The sequence below is a fragment of the Dromiciops gliroides genome, chromosome 1 (genome assembly GCF_019393635.1).
Source record: "Dromiciops gliroides isolate mDroGli1 chromosome 1, mDroGli1.pri, whole genome shotgun sequence".
NCBI classification, from domain to species: Eukaryota; Metazoa; Chordata; class Mammalia; order Microbiotheria; family Microbiotheriidae; genus Dromiciops; species Dromiciops gliroides.
In genome coordinates, this window is record NC_057861.1 from 632,857,911 (window position 1) to 632,884,576 (window position 26,666).

Below are 26,666 nucleotides of genomic sequence, written 5' to 3' on the forward strand. Positions count from 1 at the left end.
CTTTGAAGCACAAAAAAATTGCAGATCCCCCACCCAGAACTAATTTTGAAAACAGCAACATAAAAAAATCCTTAATTTTGACACATACCTCCCCACCCCAAAGTGAGTAGAGTCCAACTTTAACATAAAGCTTGAAGTAAAGAAATAGACTGGGAAAATGAGCAAGCAACAACAAAAGAACATGACCATTCAAAACCTACTACAGTGGCAGGGAAAACCAAGATACAAAATTGAAGAAGATAACAATGTGAAAACAGTTACAAGCAAAACCTCAAAGAAAAATGCTAATTGGGCTCAAGGCCAGCTAAAATTCCTGGAAAAGTTAAAGAAAGAGGTAAAAGTTATAGAGGAATAATTGGAGGAAGAAATGAAAGTGATGCAACAAAATTGTGAAAAGAGAATTAGCAGCTTGATAAAAGAAGTACACACACACACACACACACATACACAAATCCAAAGAAAATAACACCTTATTTAGGTATAAAGGATGATATCATAGGCAAATTAGAAGAGTAAGGAATAGTTTACCTGTCAGATCTATGGATAGGGAAAGAATTTATAACCAAAGAAGAGATAGAGAACATTATGAAATGTAATATGCATCATTTTGATTACATTAAATTTAAAATCATGTGCACAAACAAAACAAATGCAACCAAGATTAGAAGGAAAGCAGAAATCTGGGAAATAATTTTTATATCCAGTGCTTCTGATAAATGCCTCATTTCTCAAATATATAGAGAGTTGAATCAAATTTATAAGTATACAAGTCATTCCCCAATTGAGAAATGGTCAAAGGATATGAATAGGCAGTTTTTAGATGAAGAAATTAAAGCTATCTATCGTCATATGAAAAAATGCTCTCAATAACTATTGACTATAGAAAATGCAAATTAAAACCACCTCACACCTATCAGATTATCTAATATGACAAAAAAAGGAAAATGATAAATGTTGGAGAACATTTATGGGAAAATTGGAACACTAATGCATTGTTGGTAGAGTTGTGAACTGATCCAACCATTCTGGAAAGCAATTGGGAACTATGCCCAAAGGGCCATAAAACTGCATACCCTTTGACCCAGTAATACCACTAGGTCTGTATCCCAAAGAAATTATGAAAAAGGTAAAAGGACCCACATGTGCAAAAATATTTATAGTAACTCTTTTTGTGATGGAAAGGAATTGAAAATTATGGGGATGCCTATCAATTGGGGAATGGCTGAACAAGTTGTGGTATATGAATGTAATGGAATACTATTATACTATTATAGTATAATAGTATAGTATAGTATAGTATAGTATAGTATAGTATAGTATAGTATAGTATAGTATAGTATAGTATAAGAAATGATGAGCAGGCAGATTTCAGAAAAACCTGGAAAGATTTAAGTAGACTGATGCTGAGTGAAGTGAACAGAACCAGAAAAACATTGCACACAGTAACAGCAATGCTTTGCAATGATCAGTTGTAATAGACGTAGATCTTCTCAGCAATACAATGATCTAAGATAATTCCAAAAGACTCATGGTGGAAAATGCTTTCCACATCCAGAAAAAAGAACTATGGAGTCTGAATGCAGATCAAAACATACTATTTTTACTTCTTTTGTTGTTGTTTTTGTTTCTTCTTTCTTTTGTTTTTTCCCTTTTGTTCTGATTCTTCTTTTGTTTTGGTTTTGGTTTTTTTGCAGGGCAATGAGGGTTAAGTGACTTGCCCAGGGTCACACAGCTAGTTAAGTGTCAAGTGTCTGAGACTGGATTTGAACTCAGGTCCTCCTGAATCCAAGGCCAGTGCTTTATCCACTGCGCCACCTAGCTGCCCCCGGATTCTTCTTTCACAACATGACTAATGTAGAAATATGTTTAACATGCTTGTACTGTATAACCTATATCAGATTGCTTGCTGTCTTTGAGAGGGGGAAGGGAGAAATTTAGAACTAAAAATTTTACAAAAATGAGTGTTGAAAACTATCTTTACATGTAATTGGAAAAAATAAAATAAAATACTATTAAAAACAAAAAAGAAAGAAAGAAAATAACACCTTAAAAAAAGAGAATTGGACTAATGATAAGAAGCTAAAACACTAAAAAGGTAAAATGGTAAAAGAGGTACAGAAATTCATTGAAGAAAAGAACTTCTGGGGGAAGCTAGGTGGTGCAGTGGATAAAGTACTGGCCCTGGATTCAGGAGGACCTGAGTTCAAATCCAGCCTCAGACACTTGACACTTACTAGCTGTATGACCCTAGGCAAGTCACTTAACCTTCACTGCCCCACCAAAAAAAAAAAAAAGAAAAGAAAAGAAATAATATGAATCTTACCCTATGTCCCTAAATTTCTTACCTTGTTTTTGGTACTGGAAAATCCTGGATTTCTCAGTTCTGTTTGAGTATCCCATTCCAGGCTCATTGATAATGTTGTTTTCTACAGAAATGTTTGTTTCTTTTAATTTTGAGGAAGATGAGACAATTTTGCTACTTCAAGGTTTCAGGAAATAGCTCATGCATTTAAAAAACATTTATTGACAACTTAGATGTTATTACATTGTCCTAGGTACCATCCAGTTCTGTACATCATTCCCCCACTTCAGTGCTAAACACTCTTTTCATTTGATAGTTTTGCATTGCCTTGGATCACATTCTCTGAATTAAAATAAAACTTAGCTACAAATTACAGGGAAATGTATTTATGTGTATGCCAACCTAGTAATAAAAGTTGATAAAGCAAAGTAGCAGTCTTTGAATAACTTCCCATTCTCAACAAAGACCCATTTGTCCTAACTGAGTAGCAATGGAGAGCCCCTTCTTCACAAATTCAGAATGTCTGTCTGTCTGTCTCTCTCTCCATCATTTGCAGCTGCCTCTTTGGGCCTATAGTGTATATCACTGTGAACTCAGCTTTAGTTGTTTTTATTATCAGTCCCCACTAGCCCAACTCTAAATATATAGGCCCAGTCTTTGTTGGTCCATCATGTTCTTCCTGCATGAGAATCATGTTCTCAGAGATTGTGCTGAACCTCAGCTTGATAAGAACCAAACAGATAAGATATGGATAGACAGAGGCTTGAAGATAGGCATCTCTCTATGCAAATAAAATGAAATTAATTCTTTATGGTTTCTTGATTTAGGGTTAGCAAACAGGTCGATTCCAGCATGGATCTTCAGGCCATCCACCTCCCTTCTATAGCAGAAATGCCCAGTCTCAAATCAAAGAAGAAAATGGATCTCACTACCTACTCCAAGGACAGTAAATTAAGTGTGCAGTACAACTCTTACATAAGACTCTCACAGGTTTGGGAATCACCTGCATTTCTACATCATTCCGTGGTTACAAATTGTTTGAAACCCATTTTCTTACTTGATCTTCAAAACAGCCATAAGAGGTAAACAGATGTCACAAGATCAAGTGCAGGAGAGACGGGGGAAAAAGATGTTGAATTTGCTATATAGTCTGTTTACTTCCTTGGTATCTCTGAACAGATTGCTTCTAGGTTTTTTGTTCTGCAAAATGGGCATGATAATGCAGGCACTTTGTAATTCAAAGGTGCCACATTCAATGTGAATGGATTACTAAAGATCAGGGTCCTGGTTCTAACCGGACAGAGGAGAGAGTTGAAAAAGCCCTAGAAGAAGTAGTAAAAAAAAGTGTCAATTCTCCTTATGCTATCCCAAGAAGAGCAGGCATTTCTATGGGACTTTTGTTACCGTACCTCATTTTATCCTTACAACAACCCTGTGAGAAATATGTACAGGTATTTTTTCCCGTTTTACATTTCATAGAAGAGGAAGCTCTAGAGAGGATGGGTGAATTGACTATAGTCACATAGCAATTAAGAAATAGAGCCAGGGGCAGCTAGGTGGCACGGTGGATAAAGCACCAGCCCTGTATTCAGGAGGACCTGAGTTCAAATCCGGCCTCAGACACTTGACACTTACTAGCTGTGTGACCCTGGGCAAGTCACTTAACCCTCATTGCCCCATGCAAAAAAAAAAAAAAAAAACAAAGGAAGGAAGAAAGAGAAAAGGAAAAAAAAAAGAAATAGAGCCAGGACTCAAACTCTTTGACCCCAGACTTTGTGCCTTTTCTACTACCCTTGGAGGAGAAACTTGGGCTCTTATAAGCATACAGAAATATTTATTCTTGAGAGATAGTAATCACAATGTTCTTTGCATTTTTGGAATACCTGAAAAGACCGAGGTGCATCTTATAAGGAAGATTAATATGATTTGTGAGCAGTGGAGACTGAGAGTATAGGGAGAGCCATAAATCTTTCTTTTATCTTTTTGGAGATTATTTTTCTAGTAAGAAGATCTCAGCTGGTAAGTCCAGCCTATTTGTTTTTCATGAAATAGAGGTTGAACAGTCCCTGTTCAGGGATGAAGTAGAAGAAATCCTTAGTAAATTGAGCTATAGACCTAAGGTCTCTTTTCAGCCTTCTGTCCAATTTATGCTATACATAGCTCATTTAAATATAGTTGCATCTTAGGGGCAGCTAGATGGCGCAGTGGATAGAGCACCGGCCCTGGAGTCAGGAGGACCTGAGTTCAAATCCGGCCTCAGACACTTAACACTTACTAGCTGTGTGACCCTGGACAAGTCACTTAACCCCAATTGCCTCACTAAAAAAACAAACAAACAACAACAACAACAACAACAACAAATAAATATAGTTGCATCTTGTCTCCCCCATTAAACAGTGAACTCCTTGAGACCATCTTTCACCTTTCTTTACATCCCCATCACAGTGCCTGGTACATAATAGTGCTTAGCAAAGTTCGTTTAATGACTGACTGAAAAGTTGTATGACCTTCAGTAAGTCACAGCCTCTGAGCCTCAATTTTCTCATCTACAAAATGGGAATAATAATAGCTACCCTACCTATTCTACAGACTTAATTGTGATATTTACTGAAGTAAAATGTGTAAAGTGCTTTTACAAACTTGGCGGGGGATACAAATCTTTAAAGCACTATAAAAATAGGAGTTGTCATTTTATGAAATTATGTCAGTATGAAGAACAGAATGCTTATGTTGTGACACATCTGTTTACTTTGTTAAAGCTTATTGTTCAAGGTCATCATTTATACAATATGTGTTATCTTTCTAGCACTAAGCTGCCATTGAGCCATAAATTGCAAATGATTTGGAGTTGCTTTACATACTTAGATCTGTAACTATTGTAATTCCTAGTCTCTCCTCTGTCTTATAGTTCATGCTTCATTGCCAGAAAATCTACGCCATGTTTATTAAGAAGGTATTATTCACTTGGCGCAACTGGAAGATGACATTAGCACAGGCAGTTGTTCCTCTGCTTTGTGTCATGTTCAGTATCGAGGTCTTTCGAAGGAATTTAAGGTTGGAGAAAACCCCCAAGCTACTTCTGACTTTGAACAAGTATGGCCGTACAACTGTGCCTTTCTTCATCTCTAAGACTTCTAGGCTGCCGACAAAATTCTCAGATCACTTATCAAAGACTATTAAAGCTGAGGGACACATACCACTGGAAGTTATGGGTAAGGACCACATGAAAAGGGACTGGTAATATGGGAATACTTATGGCATCACAGGTTTTAGTGCTGCTAGGACCCTTAAAGATCAATAGTTCCCTCATTTCACAAATGAGAAGATCATGGCTTGCACAAGTAAAGGGATTTGCCCACTGTTGTGCTAGGATTACATTGTCGAGCTGGGATTAACACCAGGGTTTCCTGGCTCCAGATCCATTGCCCCTTCTATTCCGTCACCCTGCTGCCTGAACCATTTTCAAGGAAATAATGACCCTGAATAAATCACTTAATCTTTCAGTGGCCCCGAGTAATTCTCTAAGGCTTGACTAATTTCCAAGACTCTCTAATTAACAAATGTTGGTCTGTACTAGGAGAGGAAGTTTCTCATACATGTGAAAATCACAAGTCTTCTGCACCAAAAATAAATAAATTATAATAATATAGCCATCATACTGTGTGCAGTCAGGCACAGAAACAGTTTTCAGAACAACAAACTCTAGAAAGCAAAGTTGACAGCCAAAAGCATTGGAATATCTCATCCATGTATGTCTGAGGCCTTAGGGACCTACTAGAGGGAAGAAGTGATGTGACTCTTCTGCCCATTTTTCCTAAAATTTATCAACAAATGCTTACTAACTGGACAATTTTGTGTTAAGTCAGTGAAAATACCAGAGAAATTCAAGCCATCCCAGATACAGAATGTACACATCTGAAGTCAAATTTATTAAAGGATCTAGGCCAGAGGTGGTAAGTGAAGCTAACAAGATGGCTGCTGGTTCTCCTAGTGATTCTCTCTATGGAGCAGACTCTCTCTCTCTGGCCTGTGGGGGTCTTCTACCCAGTACTGGCATAATAGGAGTCCTCTGTGGTATCTTTCTAACTGAGGCTTTAGTCCCCTTATCCCTCTTGGCACCACCACTGCTGCTTCTTCTGCCATAGCCTCCAGGCCCCATAGCTGGTACTTCTTCCAGGAACTCCTGGAAGCTTCCATCCCAATGTTCACACACAGACTTCTCTTTGAGTCTTCTTAAGCTGCCCTGGACTGCAAAAAGAAGATACTGTGACTTTTTCTCTTATCCCATTCAGAATTTGTTTTGAGGTATTTTGAAAAAGAAGTTTAGAGAGTTGGGTTGGGAGAGCTCAAGTAGAAATGTTCAGTTCTCTCTACCATCTTGGCTCTACCCCAGATTTGATGAGTCTTAAATTATCTTTCCTTGACAGATTTTCCAGGTCAGTTTTTTAGAATAGTTGATACTTCGCGTTTCCTTTTATTTTAAAAAATCTTTTGACTTTGTCATCATAATTATTATTGTCTCTAGGGAGTCATTGAGTTCTTTTTGCTCCCTTCTATTGTTCAGAGAGTCCATTATGTGAGTAAAGTTTTTCTTCTGTTTTAAACTATCTATTATCTTTCCAGTTATTTCTTCCAGAGCTCTTATTTGAATAATAATTTCATTTCTTATATCCTTCATTTTTTCTAGCTATTTTCATAGCCCATTGGGGCCAAACCATTTTCCCTGCAGCTTTGCTTATAGTTCCTATAAAGTTGTATTTTTCTGGGTTTTTACTTCATGGGCTTCTCTTGACTCAATCTTTTTTCATTATTTATGGTATCTTCTTTTGCTTACTCATAAGTCCAGCCTCATTTCCTGTTTTAGGTTTTCATGTAATAACCAGACTTCTCCCCATCCCTCCCATACTCTTGGATACTATGGTTGGGACCTGATTATTCCTGATAGAACTTCCTGGGCTCCTATCTCTGATTTCTACTTCCTTTGGCATGTCTACACTCAGAATACTAGCAGTTGGAGGCCCACCATCTATCCTCCAGCTTTATTTTCACAAAACTCATAGTGCTATGGGCTTGAGGGACCTTTGGAGTATCTCCAGGCAGAGTGCTGCAGACTTCAGGCCCCTTTTCTACCCCAGTGCATTCCACAGAGCTGTGTCAGTTGAATGATGAGGTCAGAAGTCAGACTGCGGAATTAAGAGAATGACAGGAAAGGAAGTGGAGGCACCTAATATATGTGGTCTTTTCAAGAAGTTTAGCCTCAAAAGGGAGGAAAGATAAAGGAGAGTAGCTAGTGGGGATTCATGGATTGAGTGAAGGTTTTTTGAGGATGGGGGATAAATGGGCATGTTTGTAGGCAGAAGGGAAGCATCTACTAGTCAGGGAGAACTTGAAAATAAATGAGAGTGGGAATTATTGTAGGGGGGATCTACTGGGGAATACAGGATGAAATTGGATCCCTTGTGCAGGTAGAGGGGTTTGCCTTGGCAGAAAGAAGGGCCACTCCTTCATGTGAGATAGGAGTGCAGGAAAAGTTAGTGGGGGAAGACACCTGAGTGATTTGAGATAAGAAGGAAGAAAGATGAGAGAGCCCTTGATACATGGCCTCGGTTTTTTCAGTGAAGTATGAGGTAAGGTCCTCAGCTGAAGGAGGGAAAGGAGGTGCCATGGGGCCCTTGAAGAGGGCTGAGAAGGTTTAGAATAGCTGCTATGCTGAACAGGTAGCGAATTGAGGAGGGAAGTATAAGAATGTTGCCCTACACCATGGGAGCCCAGTTGAGGTTATGTAACATGTCCTGAAACAGTCAACGTTCTTTCATGACTTTCTTCTCTAGCTTTTTTCAATAATCTGTGAAAAAGAAAGAAGGTGGCAAAGGTGGGTTTTGACAAGGCATTATCAGTGATAGGACAAGGGGAAAGGGACTCCTTGGTTTTCAAAATTTCTATTTTAAAAAAAATTTTGGAGCTTCTGCTTTTTTATATTTCTATGATGTTGCTGTTGTTTCATGCCTAAGTTCATTTCTTCATTGGTCTGTTACCTCTTTTGTTAATGAATGGGTTGGCAGATATTGCTTTGTCGGTAGTTACATGTTATGGCATATTGTCTCCTTATGATCATTTTCTCTGATAATATTGTTTACTGATTCTAAGATTTATTCTTTGACCTGTACATTGTTTAGTATTTAAAGTGCCCATAAATTCATTCCTAAGATAAAAAGAATAATTGGGAGAGGGAAAATCCCATGAATTTTACCATAAAAATGTATGGGGGTGCAGCTAGGTGGCGACGTGGATAAAGCACTGGTCCTGGATTCAGGAGACCCTGAGTTCAAATCTGGCCTCAAACACTTGACACTTACTAGGTGTGTGACCCTGGGCAAGTCACTTAACCCTCATTGCCCCACCCCAAAAAAATGTATGGGGGAGGGGCCTTCTTTATCATATCTATAAAATCTTTATGAAAGTACTCTATTCATGCACTAAGAGTATACTCAATGAAAACATGAGAAAGCAGGATTTTTTTTTTGTTTTTCTTTAACATTCATTAAAAACAAATTAAGTTCCAAATTCTCTCCTTCCCTTCAGCTTCCCACCTCCCTACCCATTGAGAAGGCAAGCAATATGATATTCATTATACATATGAAGTTATACAAAATATATTTCCATATTAGCCATGTTGAAAAAAAGCAAGAAACAAAGTGAAAAAAGTATTCTTCCATTTGCACTCAGAGTGCATCAGTTCTCTTTTTGGAGATGGATAGCATTTTTAAAAAATAAATAAATTTATTTAAGGGAGGATTGGGAAGAATTGCTGGCCCTGAATATTAAAGTAAAGGGAGTGTTGGGTAAGTGCATGTCCCAATGTTTTCTGAGAAGAGTCCAAGGGGGTGCCTAGAAGAGCACACCAAGATATTCTTTCTTCATCAAAAGTTTTCCTCAGTACACCTCAACACCTACCTCAAATATATTTAATATTTAGTCACTGGGTATATGCACTGAGATAGGATGGGGTGGTGATCTCCTACCATTTAAATTAGGAAGTTCCTTTCATGTAATAAGTGCTTATTAAGTGTTTGTTAATGAAAAAAGAAAGAAAATAAATACAAACATGTGCTTAGATAAAAATTAGCAAGGGAGGGAGGGGACTAGCACCTGGGAGGATCAGGGAAGACTTTCCGTCCCAAGTGGCATGTGAGCAGGAGCCTGGGAGTCTGAAGAGACAGTATATTACAGCTGTGGGGTATGGTCTGTGTGAAGGCATGGAGCCCATAGATGGAGAGTGGTGTAAGGAAAGGGGCTTCTTTGGCTGAGTCTTAGAGCACAGGACGGGGATCTCTGCATCACAAGGTAAGGATGGTACTCTGGGACCAGGCTGTGAGGAGGATGAAAAGCCCCACCTAAAGGTTTGTATTGGATAGCATTTTTCATCATGAGCCCTTTGGCACTGTCATGGATCACTGTCTTGATCAGAGTAGCAAAGTCTTTCACAGTTGTTCATTATTATAATATTGTTGTTACTGTGTACAATGTTCTCCTGGTTCTGCACACTTCACTATTAATTAATATAGGTCTTCCTAGGTTTTTCTAAACTCATTTCCTTTGTCATATCTTATATTCCATATTATTTAACTATTCCCCAAAGGATGGGCATCTGTTTTGAGACAGTCCTCTGGCATAAGGGAGTCCCTTCTGGGAGAACAAAGGGTTCCTCTGTTGACCCTTGTTTTTTATGACTAGACACATAATGCCTTGCTCCCCCAATGTAGGTGCAGTTATCAACAGGTTAAGTCCTTGTTTAGTTAGCCATTTTTATTTTTTTAATTAATTAATTAATTTAAGTTTTCAACCTTTGTTTAGATAAGATTTCAAATTTCAAATTTTTCTCCCTCCCTCCCCCCTCCCCTAGACAGCAGGTAGTCTGATATATAACATTAAACATATTTCTGCATTAGTCATGTTATACAAAGAAGAATCAGAGCAAGAAGGAAAAACCTCCAAAAAGAAAAATAACAGCACCAAAAACAAAAGAGATAGTATGATCCAATCAGCATCCATATTCCACAGTTTCTTTCTTTCTTTTTTTCTGGATTTGGAGAGCCTTTTCCATCATGAGTCCTTTGGAACTTTCTGTACCATTGGATTGGTGAGAAGAATCTAGTCTATCACAGTTGATCAACACACAATGTTGATGATACTGTGCACAATGTTCTCCTGGTTCTGCTCATCTCACTCATCATCAGCCCATGCAAGAGCCTCCAGGTTTCTCTGAACTCCTCCTGCTCATCGTTTCTTACAGCGCAATAGTATTCCATTACATTCATATACCACAACTTGTCCAGCCATTCCCCAATTGATGGGCATCCCCTCAACTTCCAATTGCTTGCCACCACAAAAAGAGCAACTATAAGTATTTTTGCACATGTGGGTCCTTTTGCCTTTTTCATGATCTCTTTGGGAAAAGACCCAAAAGTGGTATTGCTGGGGTTACCCATTTTTATGTCTAAAGAGAGATCCATGGACCAGCCAGAGATATCAGGGAAAACAATCCCTTAATGAGTGTAGATGCTGAAAACAACATGTAAATACAATAATCCAAAACAATCCCAAAAGACTAATGGTGAAGCATACTATCCACCTCCAAAGAAAGAACTGATATTGAATGAACACAGACTGAAGCATGCTATTTTCGCTTTCTTTCATTTTTTTCTTTTATTTGTTTTCTTATACAAAACGACTAGTATGGTAATGTTTTACATAATTGCACATGTATATCCCACATCTGATTACTTACCACCTCAGGGAGGGGGGAGAGGAGGGAGGGAAGGAGAGATACAATTTGGAACTCAAAACTATAAAAATGTTTATTATTTTAAAAAAAAAGAAAGACAAACAACATGTAAAACAATAGGAATCAGTTCAATGCAAAGATTTATTGTAAGCATTGGGGAAGAGGGGGTCGGGAGAGAGAAAATGGGACCCAATATACAACTCAGGCATACACACTAATCTAGAGCATAACTCAAATCAAAGCAGTGCAGCAATGGGGAGCAGAGAGACATAGGTCCATTCAGCAGGAAGGGCAGGCTTCAAGATACCCTTCTGAGAGTGGAGTTCTTATCCTGTGATTTTGGGTTACCTCCCTGGAGCTCGCCGATTTGTATATTAGGGCTCAGAAAAACAGGGGATTGGGGCAGCTAGATGGCTCAGTGGATAGAGCACCGGCCCTGGAGTCAGGAGTACCTGAGTTCAAATTCGGCCTCAGACACTTGACACTTACTAGCTGTGTGACCCTGGGCAAGTCACTTAACCCCCATTGCCCCACACAAAAAGAAAAAAGAAAAACAGGGGATTGGGGGTGGCTGACAAAATGTTATTTGGGGGCTCAGAGCTATACTTACCTTTGTGTTGTTTGAAAATTTATGGCCTGGGAAGCTAGGTGGTGCAGTGGATAAAGCGCCAGCCCTGGATTCAGGAGGACCTGAGTTCAAATCCAGCCTCAGACACTTGACAGGTACTAGCTATGTGACCCTGGGCAAGTCACTTAACCCTCATTGCCCCACAAAAAGAAAGAAAGAAAGAAAGAAAGAAAGAAAGAAAGAAAGAAAGAAAGAAAGAAAGAAAGAAAGAAAGAAAGAAAGAAAGAAAGAAAAGAAAAGAAAATTTATGGGGGTGCCTATCTCTGTCCCAAGTTTTAGGGAATTTAGCTGGGGTTTCTAATATATTATTATTTAGAAATTAGAGGCTAGAGCACCAGTTTGGGGCATTAAGTATTTATTAAAGCATATTAAATGTTAGTAAAGAGAGAGCACATGGCTCTGAAAGTTCAGAAGCCCTACTTACCTAGGATACAGAGCAAGAGCCAGAGGGCAGCATGGGAGAGGGAAGAGCATACAAAAAGAGAACGAGAGACCCCTCTCATGGGTTTTTAACCTCTCCCAAGTAGAGATGGGTCACTGCACCTTGGTCCAAGCTAATTGGCCAGTAACATTCAAGTCCATTGATTGGCATGACTTGAGGGTGATCTTAGGTGAGTTAACTTCCTTTAGTCAGTCAGGAAAGTCAATCTATATTTCCTTTGAAATTTTCCTGACTCTGGACTGGCCCTGCAAAACCAGCCAGAGTTCCTGTGTGTGTGTGTGTGTGTGTGTGTGTGTGTGTGTGTGTGTGTTGGGTGGGGGAGAAGTCCCTGAGTCCCCAAAACATACCATTTTTTTTTCGGGGCAATTAAGTGACTTGCCCAGGGTCACACAGCTAGTAAGTGTCAAGTGTCTGAGGCCAGATTTGAACTCAGGTACTCCTGAATCCAAGGCCGGTGCTTTATCCACTGCACCACCTAGCCGCCCCAAAACATACCATTATTAATAATTTTCTCACACCTTTAAAAATATTGCTGTCACTATTTTTCCATGATTACATTCTATAGGCTTATCTATGCCCAAAGGGCTATAGAACTATGCATACTCTTTGATCCAGCAATACCACTGCTAGGTTTATATCCCAAAGATATTCCTAAAAGGAGAAAAAGACCTATTTGTAAAAAAATATTTATAGCAGCTCTTTTTGTGGTGGCTAAGATTGGAAATCAAAGGAATGCCCATCAATTGAGGAATGGCTAAACAAGCTGTGGTATATGATAGTGATGGAATACTATTGTGCTATAAGAAATGACAAGCAGGATGACTTCAGAAAGTCCTGGAAAGACTTGTATGAACTGATGTATAGTGAAGTGAGCAGAACCAAGACAACACTGTGCACAGAGACAGCAATATTCTTTGAACTGTGAATGACAACTATTCTCAACAGTACAATGATCCAAGACAATCCCAAAGGACTATCAGTGAAACATACTATCCACCTCCAAAGAAAGAAATTATATTTATAGAACATAGACTAAAGCATGCTATTTTTCACTTTCTTTCATTTTTTTCTTCTATTCAAGTTTTCTTGTACAAAATTACTACTATGGTAATGTTTGACATAACTGTACATGTATAACCCATATCTGATTGCAGGGAGGGGATAAGAGAGGGAGGGAAGAAAGGATAAAAATTGAAATTCAAAACTATAAATAAAAATGTTTATTACTTTTAAAAATGATCACTTTGTTTCAAAAAAAGAAACAAAACCAAAAAATTTAGGGGGGATAAAAAAATCACATGAACTGAAAAAATCAATGTCATCAAAATTGATCAGCTCTATGGCTAAAATTTGCAAGTTAGTAATGGTATTTCAGTAATATTAAATAACATTACATCTTTACTGTGTCTTTTTTCAAATTTGAGAAAAATAAAACTATTACCTTAAATGTTTAAAAATAAAAAGGAAGCCTCCTGATGAAGGTGAAAAAGACAAGTATAAAAGCTGACTTGAAACTTAACATCAAAAAAACAAAGATCATGACAACTGATCCTACTATTTCCTGGCAAATAGAGAGGGATGAAATGGAATTGGTGTCAGATGTTTGGGCTAAAAGATCACTGCAGATAGAACCTGCAGCCATTTGCTATGGCAAATCTGAACAGTATACTAAAAGGCAAAGACATCACCTTGCCAACAAAGGTCCATATAGTCAAAGCTTTGGTTTTTCAGTAACAGTGTATGGCTGTGAGAATTGGACTATAAGGAAAGATAAGCACCATAAAATTGATGTCTTCAAATTGTGGTGCTGCAGAAGACTTTTGAGAGTTCCTTGAACAGTAAGGAGATCAAATTAGTCAATACTTGAAGAAATTAATTGAAACTATTCACTAATACATCAAATTCTGAAGCTGAAGCTTAAATACTTTGGCCACATAATGAGAAGATGGGACTTAATGGAAAAAGACCCTGATATTGGGAAAGATTGAAGACAAAAGGAGAAGGGGGCAACAGAGGATGAGATGGATAGATAGTATCATGGAAACAATGAATATGAACTTGGACAGTCTTTGGGAGACAGTGGAGGATAGAAGGTCCTGGTGTTCTAAAGCCCACAAAAAGTCATACGCAACTGAACAACTAAACAATTCCTTGAAGGGGAGACCAGCATGATGGACTCAAGATCATCAGGCCTAACCTTATGATAGCATCCCTTTAATTTCCAATTCTTTGCCACCACAAAAAGAAGTGCTATAAATATTTTTGTACAGATAGGTCCTTTCCCTTTTTCTTTGATCCCTTTGGGATACCTACTAATGTTATTGTTGAGTCAAAAGACGTGTACGGTTTTATATCCATTTGGATATCATTCCAAATTGTTCTCCAGGATGATTGGACCAGTTCACAACTCCACCAACAATGTATTAGTGTCCCTATTTTTCCACATCCCCTCCAGCATTTCTCATTTTCCTTTTATGTCATTTTAGCAAACCTAATTGGTGTGTGGTGGTACCTTTAAGTTGTTTTAATTTTCATTTCTCTAACTATTAATATTTTAGAGCATTTTTTCATGTCTATTGATAGCTTTGATTTCTTCTGAAAACTGTCTATATCCTTCGACAATTTATCAATTGAGGAATGGCTCTTATTTTTTTAATTGACTCACTTCCATATATACATATTTGAGAAATTAGGCCTTTATTATAGAACCTTGCTGTCAAAATCTTTTCCCATTTTCCTGCTTTCCTTCTCATTTTGGCTACATTGGTTTTGTTTGTGCAAAACCTTTTTTATTTTCATGTAATCAAAATTATCCTTTTTACTTACCATGATTCTCTCTCTTGTTTGATCATAAAATCTTCCTTTATCATAGATCTGACAGGTAATTTTTTCCCATGCTCCCCTAATTTTCCTATGACATCACCCTTTATGTCTAAATCATGTACCCATATTTTACCTTATTACAGTGTGGGATGTTGATCTGTGCCTGGTTTCTATCAGACAGCTTTCCAGTTTTCCCAGCAGGTTTTGTCAAATGGTAAATTCTTGCCCCCAAAGCTTGGCCCTTTGGGTTTATCAAATACTTTATTACTATGATCATTTACTGTATATTGTATACTTAACCTATTACACTAATCCACCACTCTATTTCTTAGCCAGTACAAGATTGTTTTGATGATTATTGCTTTGTAATACAGTTTGAGGTCTGGGACTGCTAGGCCACCTTCCTTCACATTTTCTATTGATTCCTTTGATATTCTGGACCTTTTGCTCTCCCAGATAAATTTTGTTATGATTTTTTCTAGTCCTATAAAATAATTTTGGGTAGTTTAATTGGTATGGCACTGAATAAGCAAAATAATTTAGATAAAATTATTTTTATCATATTGATTCAGTTTACCCATGAGCAATTAGTATTTATCCACTTGTTTAGATCTGTCATGATTTATGTGAAAAGTATTTTGTAATTATGTTCATACAGTTCCTGGGTTTGCCTTAGCAGGTAGACTCCCAAGTGTTTTGTGTTGTCTGTAGTTATATTAAATGGAATTTCTCTTTCTATCTCTTCCTGCTGGACACCGTTGGTCATATAGAGAAATGCTGATGATTTATGTGGACTTATTTTATATCCTGCAACTTTGCTAAAGTTGTTCATTGTTTCAACTAGTTTTTAGTTGAGTCTCAGGGATTCTCTAAGTATACCATCATATTATCTGCAAAAAGTGATTGTTTCCTCATTGCCTCTTCTAATTCCTTCAATTTCTTTTTCTTGTCTTATTGCTATAGCTAGCATTTCTAGTACAAGGTTGAATAATAGTAGTGATAATGGACATCTTTGCTTCACCCTGATCTTACTGAAAAGGCTTGTAGTTTATCCCCACTACAGATAAATGCTTGCTGATGGTTTTAGTTAGATAGCACTTATCATTTTAAGGTAAGCTCCATTTGTTCCTATGTTTTCTAGTATTTTTAATAGGAATGGACCAACTTTTAATTATTAATGAATTATTTTTTCAGCATTTTCATGCCTCTCTAACAAACTATTAATTATTTTTTTGTAATTTTCAGGCATTGCTTTCATTTCTTTCCCCAATTTTCCACTCTTGCTCTTATTTGATTTTGTGTTGTTTTGGTTTTTTGGCAGGGCAGTGAGGGTTAAGTGACTTACCCAGGGTCACACAGCTAGTAAGTATTGTGTCTGAGGTCAGATTTGAACTCAGGTCCTCCTGAATCCAGGGCCGGTGCTCTATCTACTGCGCCACCTAGCTGCCCTCCTGATTTTTAAAAACATTTTTACTCCTTTTCTGTATCTTTGCTCATTATCTCTTCTAGAAATGTTTATTGGACTTGTGTCAAATCTTCATTTTTATCTGAGGCTTTGCTTATAAATATTTTCATGTCTTTGTCTCTTTCTGAGTTTGTGTGTTGAACTTTTCTGTTACCATAGTAGCTTTTTATGGAAAGGTTCTTCTTGTTATTGTTGGCTCATTTTTCTAGCCTATTTCTTGACTTTGAATTTTATAATAGAATTAACCTCTGCTCACCTTGGGATAACAGTGGTGTCATTGTCCCAAGCTTCTGGCTTTTTTACCCAGCTGTTTTCACAGCTAGTTCTTAAGGTTTGTAAGTTTTCAGTGCTTCCACAGTCATGTGATCCTGCTCTCATGGTCTTCAGGAAGGGTCCCTGCTTCCTTGCTATCACAAGCATTAGTGCTCCTCTATGCTCTAGACTTGTGTCCAGGGCTCCTGCTCCCTTGTGAGGAACACAAGTGCTCCTCTCTGTCCTGGAACTGTGACCCAGAACCGGGTATGGGAAATGGAGTTGCCAAGTACAACTGGTCCTGTGCCCAGTGCCCACTCATGAGTCATCCCCTACAATTTCTTTCTGGCCAATTATCCAATCCCCCTACATACTCTGGATGGTGAGAGCTTCTGAGACTGTTGCCTGTAAGACCACAGCTGGTATTGCTATTGCATATGCTCCAAACCATCTCTCACCCAAATGTCTCACCTCAATCTTTTGTTGGCTATGTTGCTCCAAAATTCAATTTGACACAATATTTTAAAGTTGTTTGGAGGACAATGTTGGGAGAACTTGGCTGGAATGCTCTCCTCTACTCCTCCATCTTGGCTCTGCCTCCAGACAGGCTTCTTTTTTTTTTTTTTTTTTTTTTGGTGAGGCAACTGGGGTTAAGCCTAGGGTTACACAGCTAGTAAGTGTTAAGTGTCTGAGGCCAGATTTGAACTCAGGTCCTCCTGACTCCAGGGCCCATGCTTTATCCACTGTGCCACCTAGCTGCCCTTCCAGACAGGCTTCTTGAAGGTGGTTTTCTACTGTCACGAAAATTTGTAAGTCCGACGAAGAAAGAGAAACAGCAAAGTCTCCAAGCCGTAGAAAACAGGTTTATTGATAGAGGGCCTATCTCACAAGAAAGCTGGTCTCTGACAGAGGTAAGCCTGCAAAGATCCTTAGTCTAGGGATCTGGTGGTTTTTATACCCCAGAAAGATTTAAATGCTTATATACCCTACTAATTTTAGGCAAAATTCCTCCCATAGTATCTTCTGAGCTTATTTCAAATGGTACAGAACATGAGCATTGACAAATGGTCATCATCTAAAAAACCATGAACATGAGCTTAGGGGTGCCCCTCACAGTTGGCAGTTGGCCAAATGGGAAATAGTTATGGCAAACTCCTAAAATCAAACAATCTCCAGTGCTGATTGGTTCATTTAGCTTAAAGATAGTGCCTCATTGACCATTTAATCATATTATAAATGGACTTGTTATGATGGTCAAGGGACAAGTTCACAATACATAAGAACATATTACATAATATCTACTCCTATTTGTTGCATTATTATTCATTTCAGCTACCAAAGAAATAGGTAAAGCACATTAAATCACATTATTTTAGTCAAAGAACTGATTTATTTAAAGTTGAATCACTTAGCTCTAAGGGTTGGTGAAAATCTCACACTACAGTGGACCAGGTTATTATAATTATACAGCTAACTGAGAGATATAGAGAATATTAGACCCCACTGTGCTTATTGATTGTTGGTTTTTAGAAAGCCTTTGAAAAAAACAATGCAGGCATGGTGGCACATGCCTATAATCCCAACTACCAGGGAAGATGAGGATAGAAGATATCTTTAGCTCAGGGGTTCTGAGATAGAGTGGTTTATGCTTATTGGGTGTCCACACTAAGTTCATCACAAATATGGTAAGCCCCAGTATCTGGGAGGCCAAGTAGGGTGGGGGAGGGAGGATCATTTTCTAAGGAGAAATCAACTGGCCCTGGTTGGAAACAATAAGTCAGAGCTCCTACACTGATTAGTCAGTGGTGGGATCACACCCATGAGGAGCTCTGGACTTCTAGTCTGGGCAAGATGTGGAGACCTGGTATTTAAAAAACATACACACGGTGGAAAACCTTACAAGTACACAAAAAGAGAATGGGTTAAGAGATCAGAAAGGTACATGGGGGAAATAAGTTGTTATTGTTAAAACAATGTTCCCTGACATGAGGCAGCAACTCGACTTCCACAGAATCATGTGTCCAGAGAATATCTTTTTGGCCCAAGGTCTCCCCCACCCCTATATTTTCCCTGAGTGTCATTATTTCTAGTTACAGCCCTCCTAATGTTCTTTGGTTTCTGTCCCCAGATGACATCTGAAGACCAAACCGATAATAGTTGTGTGACCTTAGAGAATTTATATTCTCTTTCTGAGACTTAATGTCATATGAAGGTTTTAAACTATATTCCCTGTCTGAGAGTCTATGATTCTGTGACTTATATATTCAATTTTGTTTGTATTATCCTCACATCGATTCATTGCTATGGACATAGAAGGTATTCAATCAGTGCCAGTTGACTGACATTCTAATGTTGCTTCCCAATCCTAGATCCTATAGAAGATTTCCTGCTATTGAAAGCAGTAGAGGAATGTGATACCTTCGATGAACAGTTTATTATGGCAATGTCCTTGCAAGATGTGGAGAATCAAACAGTCATCACTACTCTATTCAATAACCAGGCTTACCATAGTGCTCCCATGGCCTTGTCAATGGTGGATAATATTCTCTACAAGTGGTTTTTTGGCTCTGGGGCTTCCATTACAGTCACCAACAACCCTTACTTTCCACTTCGTTTAAACAATGCTTTTGATAATCTCCTTCAGTATGTGTAACTTCCTTTCTTATGAAAATAAGACAATATATCTCTGTAGTACTTCTTCTCTACCTGTTTATTAAGTTTAGATATTATACTCTTGAAGGCTACCTTAATTAGTGGATACATGATGGAATTGGAGTTAGGAAGACTTGGGTTCAAATCTTGCCTCATACTTACTAGCTCATGTCAGACAACAAACATTTATTAAGTTCCTACTATGTGCCAGGCACTGTGCTAAGTGCTGGTGATACCAAGAAAGGCAAAAGATAGTCCCTGATCTCAAAGAGCTCAGAGTCTAATGGGGAGGACAACATGAAAACAACAAGCTATAAACAGAATAAATTGGAGATAATCAACAGAGGGAAGGCACTGGGAAAGACTTCCTGTAGAAGGTAAGATTTTAGCTAGGATATGAAGGAAGTCAGGGAAACTGGTAGGCAGAAACAAGAGGGAAAATATTCCAGGCATGAGGGACAGCTAGTGGCAAAGCCCAGAGGTGAGAAATGGAGTGTGAGGAACTGCAAGGACACCAAGGTTACTGGATCACAGAATACATGGAGAGGAGTAAGTTATAAAAAAAAATTAATACTAAAAAGATGGAGCAACAGGTTATGAAGGGCTTTGAATGTCAAACAGGATTTTGTATTTGATCCTGGAGGTGATACAGAGCCATTAGAGTTTCCTGAGTAGGAGGCTGACATGATCAATATATAGTAACAATGATATTGGGGTGGGGTTTTTATTTAGTTATCATTTAGAGTTCTTATTTTCCCAAATTACATGTAAAAATAAATTTTGACATCAATTTTTTAAAACTGTGTGTTCCAGGGGGCAGCTAGATGGCACAGTGGTAAAGCACCAGCCCTGGATTCAGGAGTACCTGAGTTCAAATCCAGCCTCAGACACTTGACACTTACTAGCTGTGTGACCCTGGGCAAGTTACTTAACCCTCATTGCCCTGCCAAAAAAAACAAAACAAAACAAAAAATAAAACTGTGTGTTTCAAATTCTCTTCCTCCTTCCCTCCCCACCCCCCACCAAGAATTCAAGCAATTCAATATAAGTTATACATGAGTAGTCATGCAAAACATTTCCACATTATCCAGGTTATGAAAGAAAACAGACAAAAACAAAACTTCAGATAAAGGAACTAACAAAAAATATGCTTCAATCTGTATTCAGATACCATCAGTCCTCTCTCTGTAGATGGATTGCATTTTTTATAAGTCCTTCAGAGTTGTCTTGGATTAACAAATATCATTTTAAGAACAACTTTGAGCAAGTAAATCATTTTGACTATTATAAATATTCAAATTAACTGCAAAAGACATATGAAGGAAGACCATCTGCATCCAGAGAAAGAACTGATAAATAGAAGTATGTATATAGTGATTATATATGTGTGCATATTTGTGCAGGAAATAAAGAACAAAGAGAAAAAAGAAATTTACATGATCACTTTATTATATATTTAAAAGGAATAGCAAGTTGTACATAACAGATTTGCAGTTTCATGTGCAATCAATTTTTTTTTTTGGTGGGGCAATCAGGCTTAAGTGACTTACCCAACACAACTACAATTAGCTTTTTATTATACTATGTTATGGAAATGCTTGTTTTGTTCCATAAATTTAAAATAAAATAAATAATTTTTTTTAAAAAAACTGATAGCTGGAGTAGATGATGGACTGAAATAGGAAGAGACTTGTGACAGGGAGACCAACCAGAAGGCTACTGCAGTAGTCCAGGTGTGAGGTGATGAGGGCCTGCACCACTGTGACCATGGTATCCAAGGAGAGGAAATGGGCTGAGGGGACATAAAGGAATAATGTTACAAAAGTAGAATTGACAGAACTTGGCAATAGATTGGATAATGGGAATAAGAGAGAGTGAGGAGTGGAGGATGACACCTAGATTGTAAGCCTGGGTGCCCTCAACAATAATAGGAAAATTAGAAAGGACTTGGAAAGGGTGGGAATAACATAAATATCACTATCTATAGTTAGCATTTATATATAATGCCGCAGGTTTGTAAACACTTTCCAAATATTTATCATTTTATCTATCCCAACCACCCTTTTAAGTTAGGCACTATTAATATCCCCATTTTACAGAGGTGAAAATTGAGGCAGATAGAAGCTAAATTGAGTTGCCCAGCTAGGATCTGAAACTGGATTTGGACTCAGGTCTTCCTGATTCTAGGTCCAGCATACTATCCTCTGCAATGCCTAATTTGGGGCATGTTGAATTTAAGATATTTATAGGACATCCAGTTCAAGATGCAAATTTGCAGCTGGAGATGTAAATCTGGAGGTTAGGAAAGGGATTATGGTTGGAGTCATCAGCATAAAGTTAATCATTGAATTCATGGACTTGGTGAGGTCATCAAATGAAATAGTATAGGGGGAGAAGAGAAGAATGCCCAGAGCAGCAGAGCCCGGGGGATGCTCACAGTTAATGGGAGTGACCCAGATGGAGATTCAGCCAAGGAAACTGAGAAGGACTAGTCAGACAGCTGAAGAACAAGGAGAGAAGTAGTGTCATGAAAATCTAAAGAGAAAAGGGGATCAAGGAGAAGAGGATGGTTCACCTGAATTCAAATCTGGCCTCAAATAATTACAAGCTGTTTGACCCTGGGCAAGTCATTTAACCTGTTTGCCTCAGTTTCCTCAACTATATATGGGGATCATAATAGCACCTTTTGAGGTAAATGAGATGTTTGTAAAATGTTTAGCACAATGCTTAACACATAGTAGAAGTTAAATAAATGCTTATTCCCTTTAACCCTTCCCTTGCCAAAGGCTTCAAAAAGGTCAAGAAGAATTAGGATTGAGGAAAAAGGTCAGTAGGTTTATCAATTAAGGGATATTTTCTCTTTCAAAGTCCGGTCCCTTTGATGAGCAGTTAAATGATGATGTCAGAAGCCAGACTAGAGAATTAAGAAGATGAGAGGAAAGGAAGTGGAGGCATCAGTTGTCAACTGCCTTTTCAAGGAGTTTAGAAACAAGACAAATGTGATGATAGCTAGCGAGGATGGATGAAGTGAGGTATTTTTGAGGATGGTGGAGACATGGAGAAGTTTGTAGATATTAGAGAAGCAACTATTAGATGGGGAGAGGTTGAAAATAAGTGAGAGGGGAGATGATAAAGGAGGCAATCTGCTGGAGAAGATGGGATGGAATGGGACTCATGACCACGGACAGATTACTGTCTGAGCCTTTGGCACTACTAAATCACAGAGGGCTTACAGGGGCTTCCCAGGCATACAAAATCCTAGCACCTTGAAATATTGACTCTTGAAGGTAGTCACTGATAATGGATTATCTTTCACAGATCTCTTTTTTCCTCATGTCCTGTCTCTCATAGGGGCTTTAAGGGATATCTTATTTCCATTTCCTTGATTTTTGGAATGTCATTCATGGTCAGTTCATTTGCTATTCTGGCAATCAGTGAACGAGTCTTAAGGTCGAAACATATTCAGTTTATCAGTGGAATCTCTAAAACTCATTACTGGTTTGCTTCCCTATTGTGGGATTTAACCATCATCTTCATTAACGGCTTGCTACTACTGGTAAGTGTTGGATAGTGTATATACTGAGATCCATTTTACTGCACATCATAGAAACTTCCCCTTTAGACAACACCACCCAGCACATGAATCTAGCCAGGAAAGTCAAGTTTACTACTTTGGCTCCTACCAACTGTGAAACACAATTTAAACGTTTCTAGATCCTCTGCCCTCAGTTGAAGAATGCCAATTTCCCTGGGACCTACAGAAACATTGATGACCCTCTTTAGGCTGAGCTCCCTATATATTTGTTCCCTAAAATCTTGCCCCAAAGATTTGGAGACTTGATGTCACTGGGGATATCTGCATTGATTAAAGCATCCCTTCTGTGGTTCTTTTACCTTACCAATTAGAAGGGGAAACTGTTCCAACTTGAAAAAGAGGCAAAGACAGTAAGGGAATGCTGTTCATTGGGGACTCTTTGGCTGCTGAGGAAATGAAGTTATCTCTCATCTTCATTATGAAGTGCCAAGATTTTTACAAAGGGTTGGATTGAACTGATTGTTAAGGAGTTGAAAAACTCGTTTTTATATTAAAAAAAAAAGAAAAACTTGTTTTTACATAAAAAAGGAAGAAAAACTTGTTTTTAGAGTAGGGACTAATGCATTCCCCTCTGGTGTGCAGAATTGATTTCTTAATACATTATTAATTCTTTCTTCTCTTTCTGCCTTTTGAAACTGTGTTCATGCCCAAGGTCTTAATGAAAGTCATGGATGAAAAAGCTTACATCCATAGAGCTACCATAATTACATTAATGTTGCATGGCTGGTCTGTCATACCTTGCATGTACCTGTTGAGCTTCTTCTTCTCTGGTGCTGCTTCTGGGTGTGCCAAGCTCATAATTCTGAACATCGTTTCAGGCATTATTCCATTCATCTTTTCTAGCTTCGCAGTTACAAAAGGTAAGGACATTCATCCTCAGGACCCCATTCTACCAACATCTACTAAGTCATTCTGGTGAATCAGGGAGTGAGGGGAGAAGAGGCATGTTTATGGGGTGGGGATAGGAACAGACTTAAGGATAAGGATATCACTAAGAGTTGAACAAGAGGGGCAGCTAAGTGGCGCAGTGGATAGAGCACCAGCCCTGGATTCAGGAGGACCTGAGTTCAAATCCAGCCTCAGACACTTAACACTTACTAGCTATGTGATCCTGGGCAAGTCACTTAACCCCAATTGCCTCACACACACACAAAAAAATTGAACAAGAACTGCCAGTCCTGGATGAAGACGATTGACCATTTGATTCGTTCCTCCTTAGCCATCAACATAAAAGGTCATTTGCCCATTTAAATGCCCAAACCATCTACCAATCAATCAATATTTATTAAGTGCCTACTATGTGTCAGGCACTATAACAAGAACTGGAGATACAAAAAAAAGTCAAAAGGCAGTCTCTGCCCTCAAAGAATTTGTAATCTAATGGGGGGTACAACAAGCAAACAGTTACTTACAAACAAGGTATGTACAGGATAAATAGGAAATAATTAACAAAGGAAAGGCGTTAAGAATTAAGAGGGGTTGGGAAAGAATTCCAGTAAAAGATGGGATTTTAATTGGGACTTAAAGGAAGCCAGGGAAGTCAGGAGGCAGAGATGAGGAGAGACAGCATTCCAGGCATGGAGGACAACCAGAGCCCAGAGATGGAGTCTCTTGTTCCTGGAGCAGCCAGGAGGCCAGTGTCACTGGATTGAATAGTATATGTTGGGGAGTAAGATATAAGAAGACTAGGAAGGGGCAGCTAGGTGGCACAGTGGATAAAGCACCGGCTCTGGATTCAGGAGGACCTGAGTTCAAATCTAGCCTCAGACACTTGACACTTACTAGCTGTGTGACCCTAGGCAAGTCACTTAACCCTCATTGCCCTGCAAAAATTAAAATTAAAATTAAAAAATCAATAAGAAGACTAAAAAGGTAGGAGGGGGGCTAGGTTATGAAGAGTTTTGAATGGCAAGCAGAACATTTTGTATTTGGTCCTGGAGGTAATAAGAGGCCACTGGAGTTTATTGAGTAGGAGGATGACATAATCATATGTGCACTTTAGGAAAATAACTTTAGTGGCTGACAGAGAATAGATTAGAGAAGGAAGAGGCTTGAGGCAGGCTGACCCACTGTTGTGGATCTATTGCAATGGTATGAGGTGATGAAGGCCTGCATCAGAGTGGTGGCAGTGTCAAAGGAGAGAAGGGGGTGTAGTGGAGAGATGTTGCAGAGGTGAAATAGACAGGTCTTGGCAACAACTTGGATGTGGAGGGAGGCCATGCAGTGTGTAGGGAAATGTAAGGAAGAATCCAGGGTGACTCATAGGTACCAAACAATTATAAATGCAACCAATAATGGAGAACTGCCAGAGAGGTTTAAAGTCATATGGATACAATAAAAAAAATCAAGGGAAGCTAGTATAAAATAATAGAGAGGGGCAGCTAGGTGGCGCAGTGTATAGAGTATGGGCCCTGGAGTCAGGAGGACCTGAGTTCAAATCCGGCCTCAGACACTTAACACTTACTAGCTGTGTGACCCTAGGCAAGTCACTTAACCCCAATTGCCTCACCAAAAAAATTAATAAATAAATAAATAAAATAATAGAGCATGCAAGCAGAAGATGTGGAGAGAATTCTTGCCTTCAAGGCCCCAAGGGGACAGAGCTATACTTCATCTACAGCTGTGGAGATTGTTCACATGCCAGTGAAAGATCTGATATCAAAGATGGGATATCAAACCCACATCTTGTCTTTTTTTTTTTTAGTTTGTAGCTATTCTGTTACCTTGAGAGTAATTATGGTACTCCCAGACTTCAACTATTGCTATCTGGCTTGCTTTCTTCCCTCTCCCCCTTTAGTGATCTCATCCAGTCTCAGCTTCAGCTGATGACTCCCAAATCAGCATCTCTAGGACTAGTCTCTTTATCAAGGTCAGTGCTTGTCCACCAGTCAGAAAGCATTTGATAAGAGTTTTCCAGGTGCTAAACATAAAAGATTCACAGAGTAGCAAAAAAGAGTACTTGCTCTTAAGGAGTTCACATTTTAATGGAGTCAGGAAGATTCCCTTGAGTTTAAATTCAACCTTGGACACTTATTAGCTGTGTGACCTTGGGCAAGTCATCTTACCTCTCTTTGCCTCAGTTTCCTCAACTGTAAAATGGGGATCTTAATAGCATCTACCTTCAATGTTGTGAGGGTAAAGTGAAATAACATTTGTAAAGCACTTAGAAAAGTGCCTAGCATATATTAAGTGCTAAATAAATGGTGGCTACCATCATCATCATCATTATTAATGGGGGAGACAACTGTAAATAATTAGGTCCATACAAGATAACATGTGTGTATTTATATATATATGTGTGTATATATATATATATATATGTACATATACACACAAACACACATACATACAGAGTTTATGAAGGCAATCTCATAAAGGAAGACACTTCAGTTTCCTACTGCCCACTGGACATCTCCATCTGACTATCCTGCATCATCTTAACTGTAATACATCCAAAAACAAATTTATCATCTTCCCCCTAAACCTGCCTTTTTCTGGCTTCCTTATTTCTGTCATTATCATATTCCCAATCCCCCAGGCTAAAAACATCAGAGTCACCTTCTACTCTTCCCATCTCTTGATCCCCTGCTCAAAAAGGGGCAGGGATCAGGGGTGGCTAGGTGGCTCAGTGGATAAAGCACCGGCCCTGGATTCAGGAGTACCTGAGTTCAAATCTGGCCTCAGACACTTGACACTTAATAGCTGTGTGACCCTGGGCAAGT

At 38.6% G+C, this 26,666-nt stretch overlaps 1 protein-coding gene across 1 annotated transcript in view; it reads left to right on the forward strand.

The window, feature by feature from the left end:
- The window catches only part of LOC122753085 (phospholipid-transporting ATPase ABCA3-like), a 265,236-nt gene that overhangs the window by 208,784 nt on the left and 29,786 nt on the right, over nt 1-26,666 (forward strand). The window contains exons 17-23 of the mRNA XM_044000190.1: nt 3,130-3,292; nt 5,211-5,514; nt 16,833-16,964; nt 19,067-19,295; nt 21,815-21,868; nt 22,701-22,905; nt 23,597-23,804. Coding sequence (XP_043856125.1) covers nt 3,130-3,292; nt 5,211-5,514; nt 16,833-16,964; nt 19,067-19,295; nt 21,815-21,868; nt 22,701-22,905; nt 23,597-23,804 — 1,295 coding nt within the window. The remainder of the gene's footprint in view (nt 1-3,129; nt 3,293-5,210; nt 5,515-16,832; nt 16,965-19,066; nt 19,296-21,814; nt 21,869-22,700; nt 22,906-23,596; nt 23,805-26,666) is intronic.